This window comes from Xenopus tropicalis, chromosome 5 (genome assembly GCF_000004195.4).
Source record: "Xenopus tropicalis strain Nigerian chromosome 5, UCB_Xtro_10.0, whole genome shotgun sequence".
Lineage (NCBI taxonomy): Eukaryota > Metazoa > Chordata > Amphibia > Anura > Pipidae > Xenopus > Xenopus tropicalis.
The window spans coordinates 19,727,335-19,747,239 of NC_030681.2; the positions used below are offsets into that span (position 1 = coordinate 19,727,335).

The window sequence follows — 19,905 nt, forward strand, 5'->3', positions numbered from 1 at the left end:
AAGCCATGGCAGGACCTGCTGCGCTTAGGTGACTGTCTGCAGTCATGTCCAGGGTCATGTAGGGATATTTGTACATGTCCATCATATATAAGAAAAGTGAGATAATAGACTTGTCGCTATTCACCAAGTTGCATTCTTTGAGAGACAATAGTAATAGATCGAAGATTCTACAAGAAGACCGGCAGCCCCTGTTGGAGCTTCTTCTAAATCCTTTGCTATTGATATCGACAGGCTGCTTTCCCTTTACAACACTCCATATTATTATTAGTATTGCCAATTAATTCTAATGCTACTGGGCAGCAATGTAAACTAAAAGGGCAATTTGGAGATTAATGTAGGACCTTGCAACACTCTTTCGTGAAAGAGAAGAGTTAGATACTATGCTTGAAAACACTGGTTTGGATTTTTTCAGTTCTATATCACTAAACAGCAGCCCAGTCATATTGAACAATCAGTCAGTGGTTTGAAGTCTCTTTGTTCCCTTAAGTCAAACCCTTATAGCTTAAAGTCTTATTTATGCATCGTTCTATAGTTCATTTGGGTTGGAAAAAGTCCATCAAGGTCAACCCCTAACTGTAGAACTTTAGTTCACTATATCCTTGGATATTATGATTGTCCAACACGTCTTCCAAACCCTCTTAAAGGCATTAATAGAACCTGCCATCACAATATGACTCGGCTGGGCATTCCCCAACCTCAACTTAGAAATTGAAAGTTCTGTTCCTCAAGTCTAAAGTGGTGACCTACTGTTCTTTAATCTTTTTTTAATGGGAAAAAGATCCCGCTATCTTTAACATGATCTAATGTATTTGTAAGGGTGAAGACACACGGAGCAACTAGTAGCAGCTACTTTTTCGGTACTACTAATCTCCAGAAAATCCCCTGCTATAGACAATACTGACAATTGCCTCTGCTAAAACGCATGTAGAGACAATTATCAGCAAATGATCAGCATTGTCTGTTTTAGTAGCCGTGACAAGTAGCTGCTACTAGTAGCTCCGTGTGTCTTCACATTTAATTCAAATAGATTGTAAAAAGAAATTGGTAAAAAGTTGGTAAAATAAATTATTGGTAAAAAATTGGTAAAAGAAATTTTAAAAAATGAGCACTGTAAACATCCAGATAATGTTAGTGAAATCCCATTTCTTTATAAATATTTATTTTGCATTTTTTACATTATTTGCGAATTAGATCAAGCAATAAGCCTGCTCTGTAATTGAAGCTGATTTGAGCAAATTTGTGCCTGAAAGAGGCTGGAATAGTGTGTAATATTTTATTATTTGCCCTAATTTGAAAAAAGTACAGGTATAGGACCTGTTATCCAGAATGCTCAGGACCAATGGTATTCCAGATAATGGGTCTTTCTGTGATTTGGATCTCCACACCTTAAGTCTACTAAAAAAACAATAAAACAGTAATTAAACCCAATAGGATTGTTTTGCCCCCAATAAGGGGTAATTATATCTTAGTTGGGATCAAGTACAGGTACTGTTTTATTATTACAGAGAAAAGGGAATCATTTAACCATTAAATAAACCCAATAGGGCTGTTCTGCCCCCAATAAGGGGTAATTATATCTTAGTTGGGATCAAGTACAGGTACTGTTTTATTATTACAGAGAAAAGGGAATCATTTAACCATTAAATAAACCCAATAGGGCTGTTCTGCCCCCAATAAGGGGTGATTATATCTTAGTTGGGATCAAGTACAGGTACTGTTTTATTATTACAGAGAAAAGGGAATCATTTAACCATTAAATAAACCCAATAGGGCTGTTCTGCCCCAATAAGGGGTAATTATATCTTAGTTGGGATCAAGTACAGGTACTGTTTTATTATTACAGAGAAAAGGGAATCATTTAACCATTAAATAAACCCAATAGGGCTGTTCTGCCCCCAATAAGGGGTAATTATATCTTAGTTGGGATCAAGTACAGGTACTGTTTTATTATTACAGAGAAAAAGGAAATCATTTTATAAATCAGAATTATTTGATTATAATGGCGGCTATGGGAGACAGGCTTTCCGTAATTCAGAGCTTTTGGATAATGGGTTTCCTGGTAATGGACCCCATACTGGTACAATCTGATGTTTTTACATCACTATATCTTTATTCTTCATAAGAAATAATGAAGCTTTTTCCATAATTATTAAATTAATTCTGCATTTAAAAAAAAAAAAAGCTGTGTTTGTTATTATATTGTAGTATAAACGAAATTGAAAAGTCCATATGTTTCATGAAAGAGTCATTATTTTTTAATATAACATGAATCAAATTAAAATTGAGTAAAAATATTAATATTAATGATTAAATAAATTAAACTATTGAGCAACAAAAGTCATTTTTGCAAATATTATTTAATCATTATAGAATTATATTTTTATTTTCATTTCATGCAGTTAAAGTTGTTAAATATTCTCTGTAACCTGCACTAGAAATTGCAAGAAAAAAACTAGCTTATATGATGTCAATTATTGAAACATGTTTTGCTAAATTTCCCATATTTTGTGAAAGTTTTTTCTCTCTCTCTCTATATATATATATATATATATATATATAGTAGCAAATAAGTTGCTAATTAAGGATTATACCTGAGAGAAGATAGTAGATGAACACAGAAAGGGGCAAAAATTCTTATGGTTTGAAAATTACCACCAGTTTAGTTTTCTACAAAAAGTATATATTTAAACCTGAACTACTTTTTTCATTGGTTAAATTGTATTCCTGAATATCATTGGTTATGTCTTTGATGAAACTTCAATTTCAAACATGACATTGATGATTCCATAATACACTAATAACACAAAAGAATTTTAAACTGCGTTGGGTGGTTTTTAAATGAATTCTATGTATAGCAATAATAGGGGGATATAGGATAATTAGAGAAATAGGGGCAGGTAAGTCATTGTGGCTTTACAGCCTGATATTACTCATACGTATTATGCCCCCTGCATTTCTTTATGCAAAAAAAAGGTTTTTGGTAAAGGTCCTTTTTAACCGTTTTCAGATGAATTCTGAGAGTTGGCTTTAGCTACTCAGTATGGCTTATAATTAATAAAGTTCCTCATTATGATAACTATTTAACATACTAATGGGAGCCTGGACACCAAGCATGGGGAAACAGTTGCAAGTCTCAACCCTTAGGGCAGGAGCCCCCAACCTTTCTTACTTGTGAGCCACAGTCAAATGTAAAAAGACTTGGAGAGCAACACAAGCACCATAAAAGTTCATGGAGGAGCCAAATAAGGGCTGTGATTGGCCAGTCGTTCATCTTGTGGACTTTAATTAATCTAATATATATGTATATAATATCTATATATATATAAATGTGATGTAATTAATATGATATCCTAGGTAGGTCCCACTGATAAGGTTTGCATATCAACCCAAGAAATACAGAGTTTTTACACCGTTTAAGCACTTGTTTCATTAAATTTAGATCATTACAATGATTGATATGATGGCACTGAAATTCAGGGAGTCAGGGAAAGCACATTAAATAGAAAATTGATTATTTTTCACTGCAGGGTGCTTTATACACAGCAATGTGTGATAAGAGCTCTCTTTACACTCCGTTGACTATAGACTTGATAGAATGATCCATAGCTTGTTATACTGTACTTTGCTTGTGTACTTAGGTTGTTTAATGTATTATTTTCAGATAACCTACTGACTTCTTTGAATTGGTTTTTAGCAGTTATATTGATGACTTTTTAAATGTTTGTTTTCTATTGCAACTTGCACATCTGAGTTTTTCATGTTTTTCTAGTGTAGCAGACTAGAGACCAGGTATTAAAGGAGAAACGTACCACATTTACATAGAGACATTTATACCTGCTTTCAGTCAGGGGGAACCCTGTCTTTTCCTATTAATAATCTGCATTATAAAATTCCAGATGAACAATATCTATCTTTCCAGACTTAGCCGTAGGTTCAAAGCATGTGCAACCCTACATTTATGAAAGGAAGGATTGTTAAAGCAATACGGTTTTATTATGATGGGTATCGTAGGAAAAACAAAATGCATTTGCATTGCCTTTACCAGGGTTGGATTGGGGGGGCAGGGCCCACCAGGGCTGGCGCACCCCCCAAGGTGCCCCTGCCGGCCGTGTCACGCCCTCTCCGCCCTCCCCTGAGCACGCATAAGTGAAACGCATCAGGGAAGGACTTTGGCGACCAGGGGAAGCGGCAACAGGGATCGGGTCCAGGCCCACCGGGTTTTTTCCCAGTGGCCCATTTCGAACACTGCTTTTTAGGGTTCATGTGGTATTATGAGGTCAGATACAAATTCCATGCAATATGACAACTAACTTGTTTGCTTGATCAAACTGTTCTTCTTGCTAACGGCTATATTTCCTCCTCTAGGGACCTTAAACTGGACAATATTCTTCTGGATGCAGAAGGCCACTGCAAACTGGCCGACTTTGGGATGTGTAAGGAAGGAATATTGAATGGTGTCACTACAACCACCTTCTGCGGAACGCCAGATTACATAGCGCCTGAGGTATGTGTTTGCTATAGATTATCTGGTTTGGCAGTCGCCGTTCTAAATTTACAACCCCCCCCCCCCCCCCACAATAACATAATCTTATTTAGCAAGGAATTCATTGGACTCAGAAGCAAAACAAGATGTTCTAGGCAAAGTTTTCCTTTGCATTTGCCACATATATAATATTAATATGCAGTATTTATTAAATGAAAATATTCAATGTATTCTTATATGTTGAAAAGTAAGATGTACCCCATGTTTTCGTTCCAAACGAGCATCTTAGGACGTGAAAAGGAAATAAAATCTAAAAGGTAACTAAAAGGCCTTAATAACTGCAAATGATATTTGTTTTGTGAGCCGTAAAGTGTTATGTTGGCACGCTGACTCCCTGTGACTTAGTCATTAATATAATTGTTATAACATTTAATAATGGAAAAGTAATTACTAATTTACAGATCAGTTATTGCAAAATATCACATTGAGGGAGATATGAGTAACTAAATGAGGTGCTTGCATCACAGGAATAGGAGTTTTTCATTGGTTTAAACCAAAGCCAAGGTCCAGTGTTTGAAAGCAAAAAAACACTTTCAGCCATTAAATCTTCCTACTTTTCTGCTCCGCTGGGTAAAATTATTGCACGGCCTTTGAGAAAAGAGCAAGGTGAACTGTAAATAAATCCCTATTTAGTTAATAATTAAATATTGACCCATTGCCCTTTCTGTTGTTATACTCCGACATCTGTGCCATTGCTGTTTGATATCAGTTAACTAGAAATGTGCGTATATTGAGCACAGAACAGCTGTTTGTCAATACATCAAAATAATTGAAATGTTCCAAATATTTACATGTCTAATTTAATATATTTTCATTTTAAATAGGGATTTTCCGAATCCAGGATTTGGTTCGGGATTTGGATAAGATTCAGGCTTTTTCGGATTTGCTCAGATCCACGCTCCTAGCCAAACCGAATCCGAACCCTAAAGATCACGTGACTTTTTGTCATGTAAACAAGGAAGTTGAAAATTTGGATTTGGTTCATTATTCAGCCGAATCTTTGGAGTCAGGGTTCAGCCGAATCCGATAAAGTGGATTCGGTTCTTCCCAAAGCGTTACAGTCAGCATATTCAGTTATTTCAGATAATTCTAATAAAAAGGAGTTGACTCTATTAAATGAGGATTTATTATATGAGCCACATTTCCTGAACTTCATTAACAACTAGGGATACGACAGATCCAGGATCTGATGTTATTTGGCTGAATCCTAAATATCACATGACTTTAGGGCACACATTTAAGGAATTGTGAAATTTGCTTGTGCAAATTAGACTCTGGATTAGATTTGGCTGAATCCTGTGAGAATGATTCATCCCAATCCTAAAAATGAGGATTTGGTGCTACAACTAAACCCACACAACAAAGAACCAATCCATCATGTACAGTATAGTAAATGAGTGAACTCATTCCTTTCATAATTTTTATGGCACAGTTTTTATTACACTATCGACATCTCAAATAATTTATTCTATCATTTAACATTTAATTTTTGAACCAATACATGTATTTTTTAGCTGTTATATTGGTGTGTAGGCGCCATCTCAGTGCATTGTGCCTGAGTCTGAGCTTTCAGAAGGAGCCAGCGCTACACAATAGAACTGCTTTCAGCTAACCTATTGTTTCTCCTACTCCCATGTAACTGGAGGAGTCCCAAGCCTGACTTGGATTTCTTACTATTGAGTGCTATTCTGATACCTACTGAGAGCTGCTGTCTTGCTCCCTTCCTTTTGTTCTGCTGATCGGCTGCTGGGAGGGGAGGCGGGGCGATATCACTCCAACTTGCAGCGCAGCAGTAAAGTGTGACTGAAGTTTATCAGAGCACAGGTCACATGGCTGTGGGCACTAGGGAAAATAAGAATGTCTGTTTTCAAAATGAGTTATTAAAAAATCTGTTTGTTCTTTTTTAAAACGGATTACAATGCAGGAATCTGCTGGAGAAGCTCTATTAACTGATGCGTTTAAAAAGAAAAACATGTTTTCTCATGACAGTATTCCTGTCATATTTTTTATCGGTTGACCTTCATGTCGGGGTAAATAATGGCAGAAAATATATGTAGTTCCTTAACTTATTCACATTTTCTGGAATCACCTGATCTTGCAAATAAAACATTCCACCCGGAAAACAAACAATATAATAATAATAATCCTATTTAAAAATTCTTCATTTTTCAATTTATTTAATCTGTTTTTTTCTATTTTAAATTTCTTTTTCAAGATAAAAACTTGAGCTAATTCGTTGGAGTTTATTCTATCAGAAGCCATTCAGATTAAACCGCGTTCGAGCCAAAGTCTCCAGAACTCACACTGATTCATTCTGAAGCGAATAGATATTTTACATTTTCTTTACATCTGTTTGTTTCACTTTAGAGTATGTCACAGGCTGCAGTGTGCCAAGAAACACTGCGCTGAGACTAACCAGGGCTGATTATATACTACGGCCTTTTCCCGTTTCAGTAAATGTACGCTTTGTGAGATGTTTCATCTGCTCTGACTTATTTATCAAAAGTACTAAAATGAACCCTCAGGCACACTTATAAAGAATTTTACATGATAAATGAATATGTTATAAGAAGAGCTATTCATTGTGAGTTGTGCTTTGCCCTCACTGCTTGTCTGATTTAATAGGATTCAGTGACATTGAATGGTTTCATGTATGTGGGCGAGGAACCATTCACTTGTAGGTTGAATCGTAACATTAATCATTAGATTACAAAAACTGTTTCTACAAGGGGAAATATTAAAATGATGTATTTGGCAATACAATAACAACAAAATCTACATATGTATGTACAGGTATAGGATCCGTTATCCATAAAGCTCTAAATTACAGAAAGGCCGTCTCTTATAATGATTGCCTTTTTCTCTGTAATAATAAAACAGTACCTTGTACGTGATCCCAACTAAGATATAATTACCCCTTATTGGGGCAGAACAGTCCTATTGGGTTTATTTAATGGTTAAATGATTCCCTTTTCTCTGTAATAATAAAACAGTACCTGTACTTGATCCCAACTAAGATATAATTACCCCTTATTGGGGGCAGAACAGCCCTATTGGGTTTATTTCATGGTTAAATTATTTCCTTTTCTCTGTAATAATAAAACAGTACCTGTACTTGATCCCAACTAAGATATAATTACCCCTTATTGGGGCAGAACAGCCCTATTGGGTTTATTTCATGGTTAAATGATTTCCTTTTCTCTGTAATAATAAAACAGTACCTGTACTTGATCCCAACTAAGATATAATTACCCCTTATTGGGGGCAAAACAGCCCTATTGGGTTTATTTCATGGTTAAATGATTCCCTTTTCTCTGTAATAATAAAACAGTACCTGTACTTGATCCCAACTAAAATATAATTACCCCTTATTGGGGGCAGAACAGCCCTATTGGGTTTATTTAATGGTTAAATGATTCCCTTTTCTCTGTAATAATAAAACAGTACCTGTACTTGATCCCAACTAAGATATAATTACCCCTTATTGGGGGCAGAACAGCCCTATTGGGTTTATTTAATGGTTAAATGATTCCCTTTTCTCTGTAATAATAAAACAGCACCTGTACTTGATCCCAACTCAGATATAATTACCCCTTATTGGGGGCAGAACAGCCCTATTGGGTTTATTTAATGGTTAAATGATTCACTTTTCTCTGTAATAATAAAACAGTACCTGTACTTGATCCCAACTAAAATATAATTACCCCTTATTGGGGGCAGAACAGCCCTATTGGGTTTATTTCATGGTTAAATGATTCCCTTTTCTCTGTAATAATAAAACAGTACCTGTACTTGATCCCAACTATGATATAATTAATCCTTATTTGAGGCAAAACAATCCTATTGGGTTTAAATCATTTTTAAGTAGAGTTAAGGTATGGAGATCCAAATTACGGAAAGATCCCATATAAAATTATGAAGGAGGTTGGTTTTATATATATAGGCCTTGAGCAGTAGTTGGGCTGCTGCTGTTTATATAAATCCCAAGGTTCTCTGGTTTCATTATATTTCTAAACATAGTCTTAGCATTCAAAGATATGGAAGCCCAGTGGATCACAATTGATCACATAGCCCCCTAGTTTGCTGAAAGGTTTCACAGACTATTAGGTTTCACAGACTATTAGTTTGTCAACTTTTAACTGCCCACCTCCTCCAGCATTGCCCATTGGCTAACAATGTGACTTATCCTGTGTTGCTGGCAGCCAAATGTTTGACTACAGTTTGGTCCCTGTCCAATCATTGGCTTACTGTAAGGACAGAGGTTGACAGTGCAGCCCTACATCATTGGCATAGCAAGCAATTTGGGATTTTGGGAACCATAGTTTTAGTAACCTCTTTAATTCACTAGAACCTCTGTCTCCTCAATAGATACTTCAAGAGTTGGAATATGGACCATCGGTGGATTGGTGGGCCCTTGGTGTTCTAATGTATGAGATGATGGCTGGTCAACCTCCCTTTGAAGCGGACAATGAAGACGACCTCTTTGAATCCATCCTTCATGATGATGTTCTGTACCCAGTTTGGCTCAGTAAAGAAGCAGTCAGCATTTTAAAAGCAGTGAGTCTCTTATGTTATTTGTTTATTATTTTCTTTCCAAAAAATGAAATTGACTAATACAGAACAGCTACCCCAAAGGGAGTTCAAACCTAGTTCATAATGCCACTGTTAGGATAATGGGGCCTGGGATAAATTACCCTTCTTGTGGGAAAGGAACATAATGTTTGCGTTTACTGATTTTTTTTTTTTTTTTGTGATGTGTAAACCTGAGAATGGAGAACTGTGTAAAATGGGAAGATACAACAAAGGCAGCCTCTGTTATCTGTGCCACCGTTTACAGATTCTAGTGCCTGCCAAGTCAACTGGTAAGCTAGGAAATGCTGTTTAGCAATGATAATGCATTGTAATTATCGCTAAAGGTAGTGCAGTGTTTCAAGTTGGCATGGCTCCTTCCTTTAGGGGCATCTGATGGAGAGGACATCCTACTCCAAAGTTCAGCTACTGAGTTATAGTTGTTCTTTTGTAACTTAATAGCAATCCATATTGTGTGACTTTCATGTGTTGCTTGACACCAGGAATTATGTGCAAAGTAACACATGATAACGCAATGCTTGGATCAGGTTGTGTGCCGCTGTTATTAAAGGAGCCAACACTTGTTCTGCAGAGGATGTTTTTTCCTTCCCATCAGAGAAAAGATTAATATTTAAAGATGCACTATGAAAATAGATACTATGTAGGTGTCTCCAAGGGACACTAAACATGTCTTTCTTTACGTATTTGTGGTTAGTACATGTAAACTCATCTATGCTAGAGTTAGTTTCATGGCATTTATACAGTATGAGCAGACATACTGTAGGGTGGTGCTGATTTAGCCCCACCTTCTTGTCACTTTAGCCTTTTATTCCCTAAGTTTGACAAGAGGATATTGGAAGGGGAAGAAGAACAAATGTCAAGTCTGAGACTTAAGCAGTGGACTGGGCTATAGCACATCAAAGAGTATAATAATCTCTTCTATAAGTTCCAGTTGGCCCAGTTCTTAGGCATGGTGAGCATTAACAATCACCAGTACAGCAATATTCTGTCCATCTCCATAAATTAGTTTTGGTTCACTATTCAAATTGCTGTTCAGAGAGGACCTTTATCTTCTTTGTTCGAGTCGGTTTAATAACTGATGAGCTCCAATGGCTTCTCTACGAAGGGCCTGGTGATTTATGTATGCAGAGTTGTTGTGCAATATGATCTACAGCTAGTCAGAGATAATTAGGAAAGGTTTCATCTGACATCGACGTTTAATTGCTTTTCCTAATTGTGTTTTAATGTAAATAAAGTATTGTCACACAAGGAAGAATTATGGTTGTTGTATTGTTATTTACTGAACATATCACCAAAATCCTTATACTAGAATGCAAGATATTGTTCTAGTGGATATGAGCTAACATTATCCTGACAACTGGCAGTTACACTTCACGAAAAGCAACACTTCTCCGACACCCCCACTTACATAAAGTAATATGTCTGCCTAGCAGCATATGTATTGCACGCTGGTGGTGGGAACAATCTAACTGTTGACTGCGATTCCCCTACCATGTTGCTATTAAGTCCTGTAGCCGTCTCCTCTTCCACCCATCAACCATTTAGCTGCTATATCCACTCCACCCTACTGTAAGCCCCTCTTCCTATCACTTTGGCCACAAACAGACCACAAGGTTCCTTTCCATAGTTAATGTTTAAACATATGTTTTATGCCCCACCAACATTTATATGGAAGCCCCGTTGATTACAAAAATTCTGACAGATTCACCCATGTTACTGATTAGTCAGCTTGGGCTTTTATATTGATTTTTACAAATCGTTTACTGTTGGTGGGCCCCGAGTGGAGCTATTGAGCTGGAGATCAGGGGGGCAAAGCACAGATACCATATTAATAACTTAATATGACGCCACCTCGCCCCTGACTACTCTGCATTTCCCCCAATGGGTCACTGAATGGAAAATGATGGACAGGTCTGTTCTAAATAAACAGCATAGAAAACAATAAAAGAGCAATTTTAATAATGATCTCATGCCTGCATCAACAGATCAATTCATTACACTATCAAACCCCTGATATAGCCACCCATGTTTTAGCCTGTGTGCCGATTATTTCCACCTATTGCTGTTCCTACTGCAGCAGTTTTCAGTGTCACCTGTCTATTAACCGTTGTACTGCCCATGCTGCCTTGGGTGGGTTGCTGCTTGGACAGACAGATTTAAATGGGGATCTATCACACATTTAAAATATAAAATAAGCTTTTTCTCACTGAAATAAGAAATTTTCTAAATAAATCTATCCACTCACATACAGACCCATACTGACCTATCTATCCACTCACATACAGACCCACACTGACCTATCTATACACTCACATACAGACCCATACTGACCTATCTATACACTCACATACAGACCCATACTGACCTATCTATCCACTCACATACAGACTCATACTGACCTATCTATCCACTCACATACAGACCCATACTGACCTATCTATCCACTCACATACAGACCCATACTGACCTATCTATACACTCACATACAGACCCATACTGACCTATCTATACACTCACATACAGACCCACACTGACCTATCTATACACTCACATACAGACCCATACTGACCTATCTATCTACTCACATACAGACTCATACTGACCTATCTATCCACTCACATACAGACCCATACTGACCTATCTATCCACTCACATACAGACCCATACTGACCTATCTATCCACTCACATACAGACCCATACTGACCTATCTATACACTCACATACAGACTCATACTGACCTATCTATCCACTCACATACAGACCCATACTGACCTATCTATCCACTCACATACAGACCCATACTGACCTATCTATACACTCACATACAGACCCATACTGACCTATCTATACACTCACATACAGACCCACACTGACCTATCTATACACTCACATACAGACCCATACTGACCTATCTATCCACTCACATACAGACTCATACTGACCTATCTATCCACTCACATACAGACCCATACTGACCTATCTATCCACTCACATACAGACCCATACTGACCTATCTATCCACTCACATACAGACCCATACTGACCTATCTATCCACTCACATACAGACCCACACTGACCTATCTATACACTCACATACAGACCCACACTGACCTATCTATCCACTCACATACAGACCCATACTGACCTATCTATCCACTCACATACAGACCCATACTGACCTATCTATCCACTCACATACAGACCCACACTGACCTATCTATCCACTCACATACAGACCCATACTGACCTATCTATCCACTCACATACAGACCCACACTGACCTATCTATCCACTCACATACAGACCCATACTGACCTATCTATCCACTCACATACAGACCCATACTGACCTATCTATCCACTCACATACAGACCCATACTGACCTATCTATCCACTCACATACAGACCCATACTGACCTATCTATACACTCACATACAGACCCATACTGACCTATCTATACACTCACATACAGACCCACACTGACCTATCTATCCACTCACATACAGACCCACACTGACCTATCTATACACTCACATATATAAACTATATACTAACATTAATACATCTGCTAGAAAAGGGAGCCCCCCTAAAAGGTGCATTAGACCTACCTGTCAATCAAGTGTGTTTTGGGTGGTTGAACAGTTCAGGGAAGTAGGAAAAATTACATATTTGTAATACCCGCCACATCACCATCTTTTTTTTATAGACATCACAGACATAATAGATAAAATGTGTAAATGTAAATAATGAACAGTCTTTGTAAAACACTGGAAATGTGTGTTGGCCTTTTGTAAATAGGATAAAGGCAGGATGAAACCTAAAAATGTTTTGTGCCTCTCTAAACCTTAGTAAATTTGTGCATTAACGACCTGTTACTGTTAATTTCTCACTCTCCTTCCCTCATGTGGTAGAGAAATCTTGTGGCGGGTTATTAGTAACCCGATGTCACAAACAAATTAGACAGTTTGTTGTTCTACTCTGAGCGAGAGGAAGCTCTTCCACTTGTTTTCCAATAAGCTTCTGGCACAGAAAGGCAAAGAGGTTTCCAAGTTTCCAGACAGAAAAAAAAACGCGGCTTCTTGGCTTTTGAAGCTGTAGCAACAAGAACCGCCGTCATTTAAATAGGCACAAATTATCCAAAGGTGAGGCGCGGAGCGGCAAGATTAATCCAGCAGATGATGTACGGAACAAATAAATGCAAGAATTGTTTGGGAAACATGAAACTGACTGCATATAAGATACCTGGGGGGTTGATATTAAGCCAGAATAAAATATCATCTTTTTTTTGTCCATGACTGGAAATATTTCTCATTACCTAATTATACTATTAATGTAAATTATCAGAGATTATTAGGTGTGGTGCTTTACAGCCTGATATACTTTTGCAACTTAATGAGTATCTTAGCACATAAGCCATTCATAACCCATAATAAATATCTGTCTATGAATGGTACAGTGGGATAGAATCAGTTATACTTGTTGAGTAGTATTAAAAAGATAGAAATCTTGTTTTTTTTGCCAAAACAAGATGGCAGTCCTAACTTGGCCCCTGCCTTTATATGGTCACATTTCTCCTTGGTGATTTCTAATACCATAATATTTTGTCATGGGAGTAGAACGTTCCCTATAATACACTAAGGGGTGTATTTCGTAACGTTGGAGACAACTTTACCGGTGATGTTGCCCAAAGCAAATAATCAGCTTTGGTATTCTAACTTATAGGCGACCTTTCAAAATGAATTGTAGGTTGGTTGCCAATGTTAATGTCCTGTGTTAATAAATACACCCCTAAGACTGAGCTGATATATAGCAGTGGTGCCACCACCATCATGTCTTAAATCACCATTCATTTTTTCTTTCATACTAGTTCTATATACCTGCTGTACCACAACACTTGAATGCCATTACTACCTACAAGATCCCTCTAGTAGTGATGTGCAGGTTAACCCGCAATGTAGAAGTAGTGTACACAGCGAAAAGATGTGGGTACAGGTTGGGTGCGGGTCCTACAATGGCAATATTGTGCAGGTTAAGGCTTTGTGGGTTAGGGTCGGTGTGGGTTAAGGTTTTGTGGCCTAGGGTCGGTGTGGGTTGAGTTTTGCCTGACCCGCACATTGTTACCCTTTAGCCATCTATGTCAGTGCTACTATGGTGTAAATGGAGGCAGACATATCGATGTTTGCCAGATTAGGCAGTAACCTCACTATTTTACGAGTCAGACCCGTATCCTATGCTCTGTTCACTCCAGGTTCCACTTTCCTCTAATTTCTTATGATGTTAATTTAGTTTGCATCATTGTTTGTGGTATAGAATTTATTCCCTGTATTAACTGCATTGCATTAGTCATTGGTAGTGTTTTTAAAGGTTTATAAAGCAACCAAGCTCCCCCTCCCAATTAATGTGCATCACTTGTGCCTGCAGCATACCCGGAGTTACCAGTGTGCCAGCACCAGCGATGCCAATAGCACATACATAAGGATCACTTGGGATAATGTAAATATTGTGACATTTGCACCAGGTATAGTTACCCATATCAACCAACCAGTATGTTACATATACCGGTCACCTGCCTGCAAGCAAACATTACTTAGTTACTAGGAGTTACTGGACCTGGTGCAAAATGTGTGACTTTTAAAATATTAGCCAGAAAGTACTCTAAGGATGAACAGCACTCTAGTAATTATTAGGGCCACTGTGTGAATTCACACTTGCTGTTCATCTCCTCCCCCCCCCCCGTCTGGCACATCTGGTGCCCTGTGTGATGCTGCAGCTGTCAGTTATTCACATTAGTTGACAGTTTGTAGCATTAATAGACCCGGTGCAGCTGGGCCGGGTTCACTTGGAAGGGTTAAACTTGATGGACTTTGTTCTTTTTTCAACCCAACTTAACTATGTAACTATGTAATCAAATGTAAATACATTGATTACAATTAAAGAGCACACTACATCACCAACTAATTATGGCGCAATAATGTAATAAATATTTCTATTATTATAATTAATTAGAATGTGAAATAATAGTGATAATAATGCTTAAAAAAACCTGGGGACAATAATACGGGTGCCATAGAAAGGTGTAAGCAGAGGAAAAGGGTGGGAAGGAAACTATGAAAGAAGGAAAAAAGGCAGAGGAAAGAAACTGTTGCACTGGTAGAGTCACAAGTGTTTGAGCTATAAGGGGTGTAAGAGTGTGGGGCAGTCCGTAAGCACAGCGCCCTGTTGCATCTTGTGTCTCCTGCTGCTCAATAACTTGCGTGTTAGTGATGTATGCGTCGGCCAGAAACCCAAGGGTCCCACAAGTTTTATGGGTTCAGGACATGCTCTTCCCTCTGCCCGTGACCCTTACTATGCATTGCTTCTGCCTCCGGCAGCCTCTATTTATAGGTGAGCATCTATTTTGCTCCGCCCCCTTCATGACATCAGAGATTGGACAGGTCAGGTGTGGGTCTATAAACAGAGGTGGGCTGACTCTGGCTGCTGACTTTTTTTAACCTGCACATCATAATTTGTGGTTCATACAAGTAATGGTGGGAGGGGGGACCCTATATGCCTCCCCCACTCTCCTCTCTTGGATAGAGCACTGCCTAACGCAAGCATGGCTCTATTCAAGGGGCTCATTGCAGGCCCCTATACTTCAAAATGGTAATACAATAAGAGCAAAAGCAGTGTTCAAGGTGCAGAAAACTGTCCGATTGTGGTCGTTTTTGTTTTTGCATTTTGCACACAGTAAATGACTCCTAAAATGTTGGCATGTCTTTGGCTGAGGCCTGGTGGTTGCCTGTATGGCAAGTATGTAGCGTTCGTTTAAAATGAGTTGATTTTAATTAAAGAACAAACTAACAAAGGCCGACAGAAAGATTTCCTAATAGTCATGGTTTTCCTGATTGTATGTCCCTATGCACCACCTATGCCAGCTTATAAATGTGGGGAGACCTGCAGATAACTGTCAGCTCTGCGGCTCACTGTCCTTTCCAGAACATGCTCAGCTATATACATAGTTATATGGATGTCACCACTGAATGGCGGCTCACACCAGTGGCTTCATCCAAGTGAAACTCCCTGGTTGACCCCAATTAAAAAAAAAATGGATTACAAGTGGCACTTATACTGTTACTCTTATGTTGCACCCATGACTCATTAGAAATAATGCAATATAAAAAGAAAAATGAGGATGCACTAATCTCCTAAGTTAAAAAATTAGCGATTTGCGCATTCATTGCTGGGACATTATTAATAGCCGCGGAGCTTTCTGTGCTGTGAGTCACATACCCTCGCTGGCTTGTTGTGTTCTACAGGAAAGGCAGAGGAAGCAAGAAGGCGTCTGTGCAGTTTACTGCAAAATGCTAACAGGGGATTAGGCTTGGAACCCTTGATTTCCTCACATTGTGCTTGCAGACGCTGGGCTTATGCCTCACTTACTGAAGCCAGAGACAGCTCCTTTAAGGCATGGCTTTCTGTAATGGAACTGAGCTGAGGAGTGAAGGGTTCCCCCTGTCTAGAAGGCTTTCTGATTGTATTGCTGTCCTGGGCACATTTCTGCAATTAAGGCAACAGGCTTTGACCTTTTATCATTTATTGCTCAATCTTGAAACTTATTCAGCTCTGTGTGTATCATTTGCTGAAATAATGTGTTAAATAACATTAATAAACAGAAATTGCATTCACATATGGATTTGGATTGGACTGATTTAAAAGAGAAGGAAAGGTAAAAACTAAGTAAGCTTTATCAGAAAGGTAAATACAGCCATAAGCACTCACAGAAACGCTGTCAAAAGATTTGTTGTGTCTGTAATTCCTGTGCCACAGACACGCAGCTCTCTGCTTTCTCCTCTCTCCTGCTCCCCCCTCCCTCAAGAATGCTAAGATCTCACTCCCCCCCCCCCTTAGGAATGTGGATCTGAGCCAATCAGCAGGGAGCTGACTCATAGTCTAACTAACTGAGCATGTACACTGGTCTGGGTGTCTGTGCAGGAGTGAGGCATTATGGGAACTTTCTTTACACAGCTCAGCGTTTTTTCTTCCTGTTTGGCTTCTGATCATCTGAACGGGAGAAATATTGGGAGACTTAAGGGCACTATTGAGTGAACTGAAGGTATGCCTGCAGCTTGAGATTAACTCTTTATTAGCCTTTCCTTCTCTTTTAAGGTTACCATCAGTCCCCGTTTCAGGGGGACTCACCCTGTTTCAGATTGCCTGTCCCCGTGGAAAAATGATCCCAGCAAATGTCTCTAAAAGTTGTCCCTAGCTGTACCCGTGGCAACAGAGCTGCCCCTCCAGCCAATCGTTGTTATTTCAGGGAAGGAGGAAGTGATCTGCTGTCACCTGACCCCTTTCACTCCTCCCACATACTCCATACTTCCCACTCAATCTTTTGTGTTGCTGAAGGGAGGAATATGTATACAATTATTTTGGAGATTTTCTAGATAAAAAGATTAAAATACGTGACTGTGACGTTGAGAGGGTGTTCGGCAATGGGGATATGTGGAAAATTAACATTTTGCACAGCTCGCTGCTTGTTCCGCAATGACTTCTTGTCCCCAGATATGACTCTGAGTATATAGCACACAGTGCTTTCACTTTACACGATTTGTAAACTCTATTTGCCAGCAGGTTATACCAAAACTATGAATCAGAAGATGGGCCGGCTTGTTGTTCTATAAAATTCTGTTCAGCAGACACAAGTTAATAGCAATGTACAACCAAACAAAACCGCCAACAGTTGCACTGACCAGTGTTTCTCATTGTTTTCTTTTTCTCAGTTTATGACAAAGAATCCCAATAAGAGATTAGGGTGCGTGGCCGCGCAGGGACTGGAGGAAGCCATCAAGCAACACCCGTTTTTCAAAGAAATTGATTGGGTACTTCTGGAGCAAAGGAAAGTCAAGCCTCCTTTCAAACCACGAATTGTAAGTAGAAAATAATGATATCAAAGTCTTTTGAGTTCATGTGAATTCTCTTGTAAAATGTGTTTGGTCAACAGTATAATTAAAGCTGAATTGTTAAAATACATAATTAACCTGCAGGGAAATATATATACCTTATAAACAGAGAATGGAAATCTGGATTCCCTGCCATAAAGCAAGACAGCACTGTTGCTTTTGGGAACAAGGAAGCAGGTACAGTCACTGCCAGAGACCCCCTGGGCCAGACAGGGAGAGTTCCCATGCATACACTGCTGTACATAATATTACTCAGTATTTTCAGGAAGACACAAATACTTCATATTTTGGCAACAAAATGCTTTGCTTTTAGCCACTATATGGTACATTATCTTATCATTTAAATCACACTTTGTCTTTGCAAAACGAGGCAGTGTTTTTCTATACTGGATTCCTGGGTACAGAACCAAAATAAAACACTGATGTTCTGTTCAGCACCAGGAATGTTATTTTCCGATTTCTGTGAAGATTGGGGCAGTGCACATCATCCTGTCAGTCTGTCCAGTCGGACCTGTCCCCTGAGCCTAAAGACCCATTTATTCCCACATAACAATTTTCTCTCTCCCAGGAAACTGAAAATATGTTTTCAATTGTTCTGTTCATATGATGGATCCGTGAGTTTGTTTTGTGCATTTGTGCAGCCTAGCATATCAGCCTGCTTTCTTTCTGATGCTACATATAATATATCATTATTGTTATTATTATTAACATGTATTTATAAAGCGCCAACATATTCCGCAGCGCTGTACAATAAGTGGGTTACATACATTGGACATACAGAGTAACATATAAAGCAATCAATAACCGATACAGGAGGTGTAGAGAGCCCTGCCCAAAAGAGCTTATCATGTCTGTGTTATAATGATGGGGGGGGAGAATGGGGAGTCCAGGGCCCACCATGGCTGCCATCTCAGGGGCCCCCACACACCCCCCATGCCCACTGCCACAGTCATATGAGGACCACCCAATGGCACAACACCAACCCCCCCCCCCCCCCCCCCCCGTATTCTCTCTTGTGGCAATTGGGGGGGAGGTCAGGTCAATTGAAAACATATTTTCAGTTTCCTGGGAGAGAGAAAATTGTTATGTGGGAATAAATGGGTCTTTAGGTCCGACTGGACAGACTGACAGGATGATGTGCCCAGGGTTTTGGGCGAGGAGCCGTTCTGAGTCCACCATCCAGTCTAACACTAAATGTACTTGACATATTATGATATTGACATATATATATTTCATGGAAATTTCCCAAGCAGATTAATTGCCCTTTCCTTGAGGCAATGCTCTACTAAATGATATAGCATCATCTAGCTCAGTGATCCCCAACCAGTGGCTCGGGGGCAACATGTTGCTCCCCAACCCCTTGGATGTTGCTCTCAGTGCCCCCAAACCAGGGAGTTATTTTTAAATTCCTGGCTTGGGGGCAAGTTTTGGTTGAATAAAAACAAGATTTCCTACCAAATAAAGCCCCCTGTAAGCTGATAGTGTGCATAGAGGCTGCCTAATAGCCAATCACAGCCCTTATTTGGCTCCTCCATGAACTTTTATGGTGCTTGTGTTGCTCTCCAAGTCTTTTTATATTTCACTGTGGCTCACGAGTAAGAAAGGTTGGGGATCCCTGGTCTTGCTACATGAAAATAGGGATATTACGCTGAATTAAGCGTTTTGGATATGCCTGCCCAAATAGCAAACAAAGTCCAACCTTAATATGTGCATTTGAAATCGAAAAGGATATGGCTTAAAACCATATTTCTCTCAGTTGCCTAGTTCTTTATAGATGTCAGACTGCATTTGATGCACCCCTAATGAAAATGGGATCAAACCCCTAGCTTT

The 19,905-nt window shown here is 38.9% G+C and overlaps 1 protein-coding gene across 2 annotated transcripts in view; it reads left to right on the forward strand.

The window, feature by feature from the left end:
• The window catches only part of prkce (protein kinase C epsilon), a 201,824-nt gene that overhangs the window by 168,530 nt on the left and 13,389 nt on the right, over positions 1-19,905 (forward strand). For both annotated transcript variants that reach the window (XM_012962692.3, NM_001114252.1), the window contains 3 exons: positions 4,366-4,504; positions 8,912-9,100; positions 17,896-18,042. In XM_012962692.3, coding sequence (XP_012818146.1) covers positions 4,366-4,504; positions 8,912-9,100; positions 17,896-18,042 — 475 coding nt within the window. The remainder of the gene's footprint in view (positions 1-4,365; positions 4,505-8,911; positions 9,101-17,895; positions 18,043-19,905) is intronic.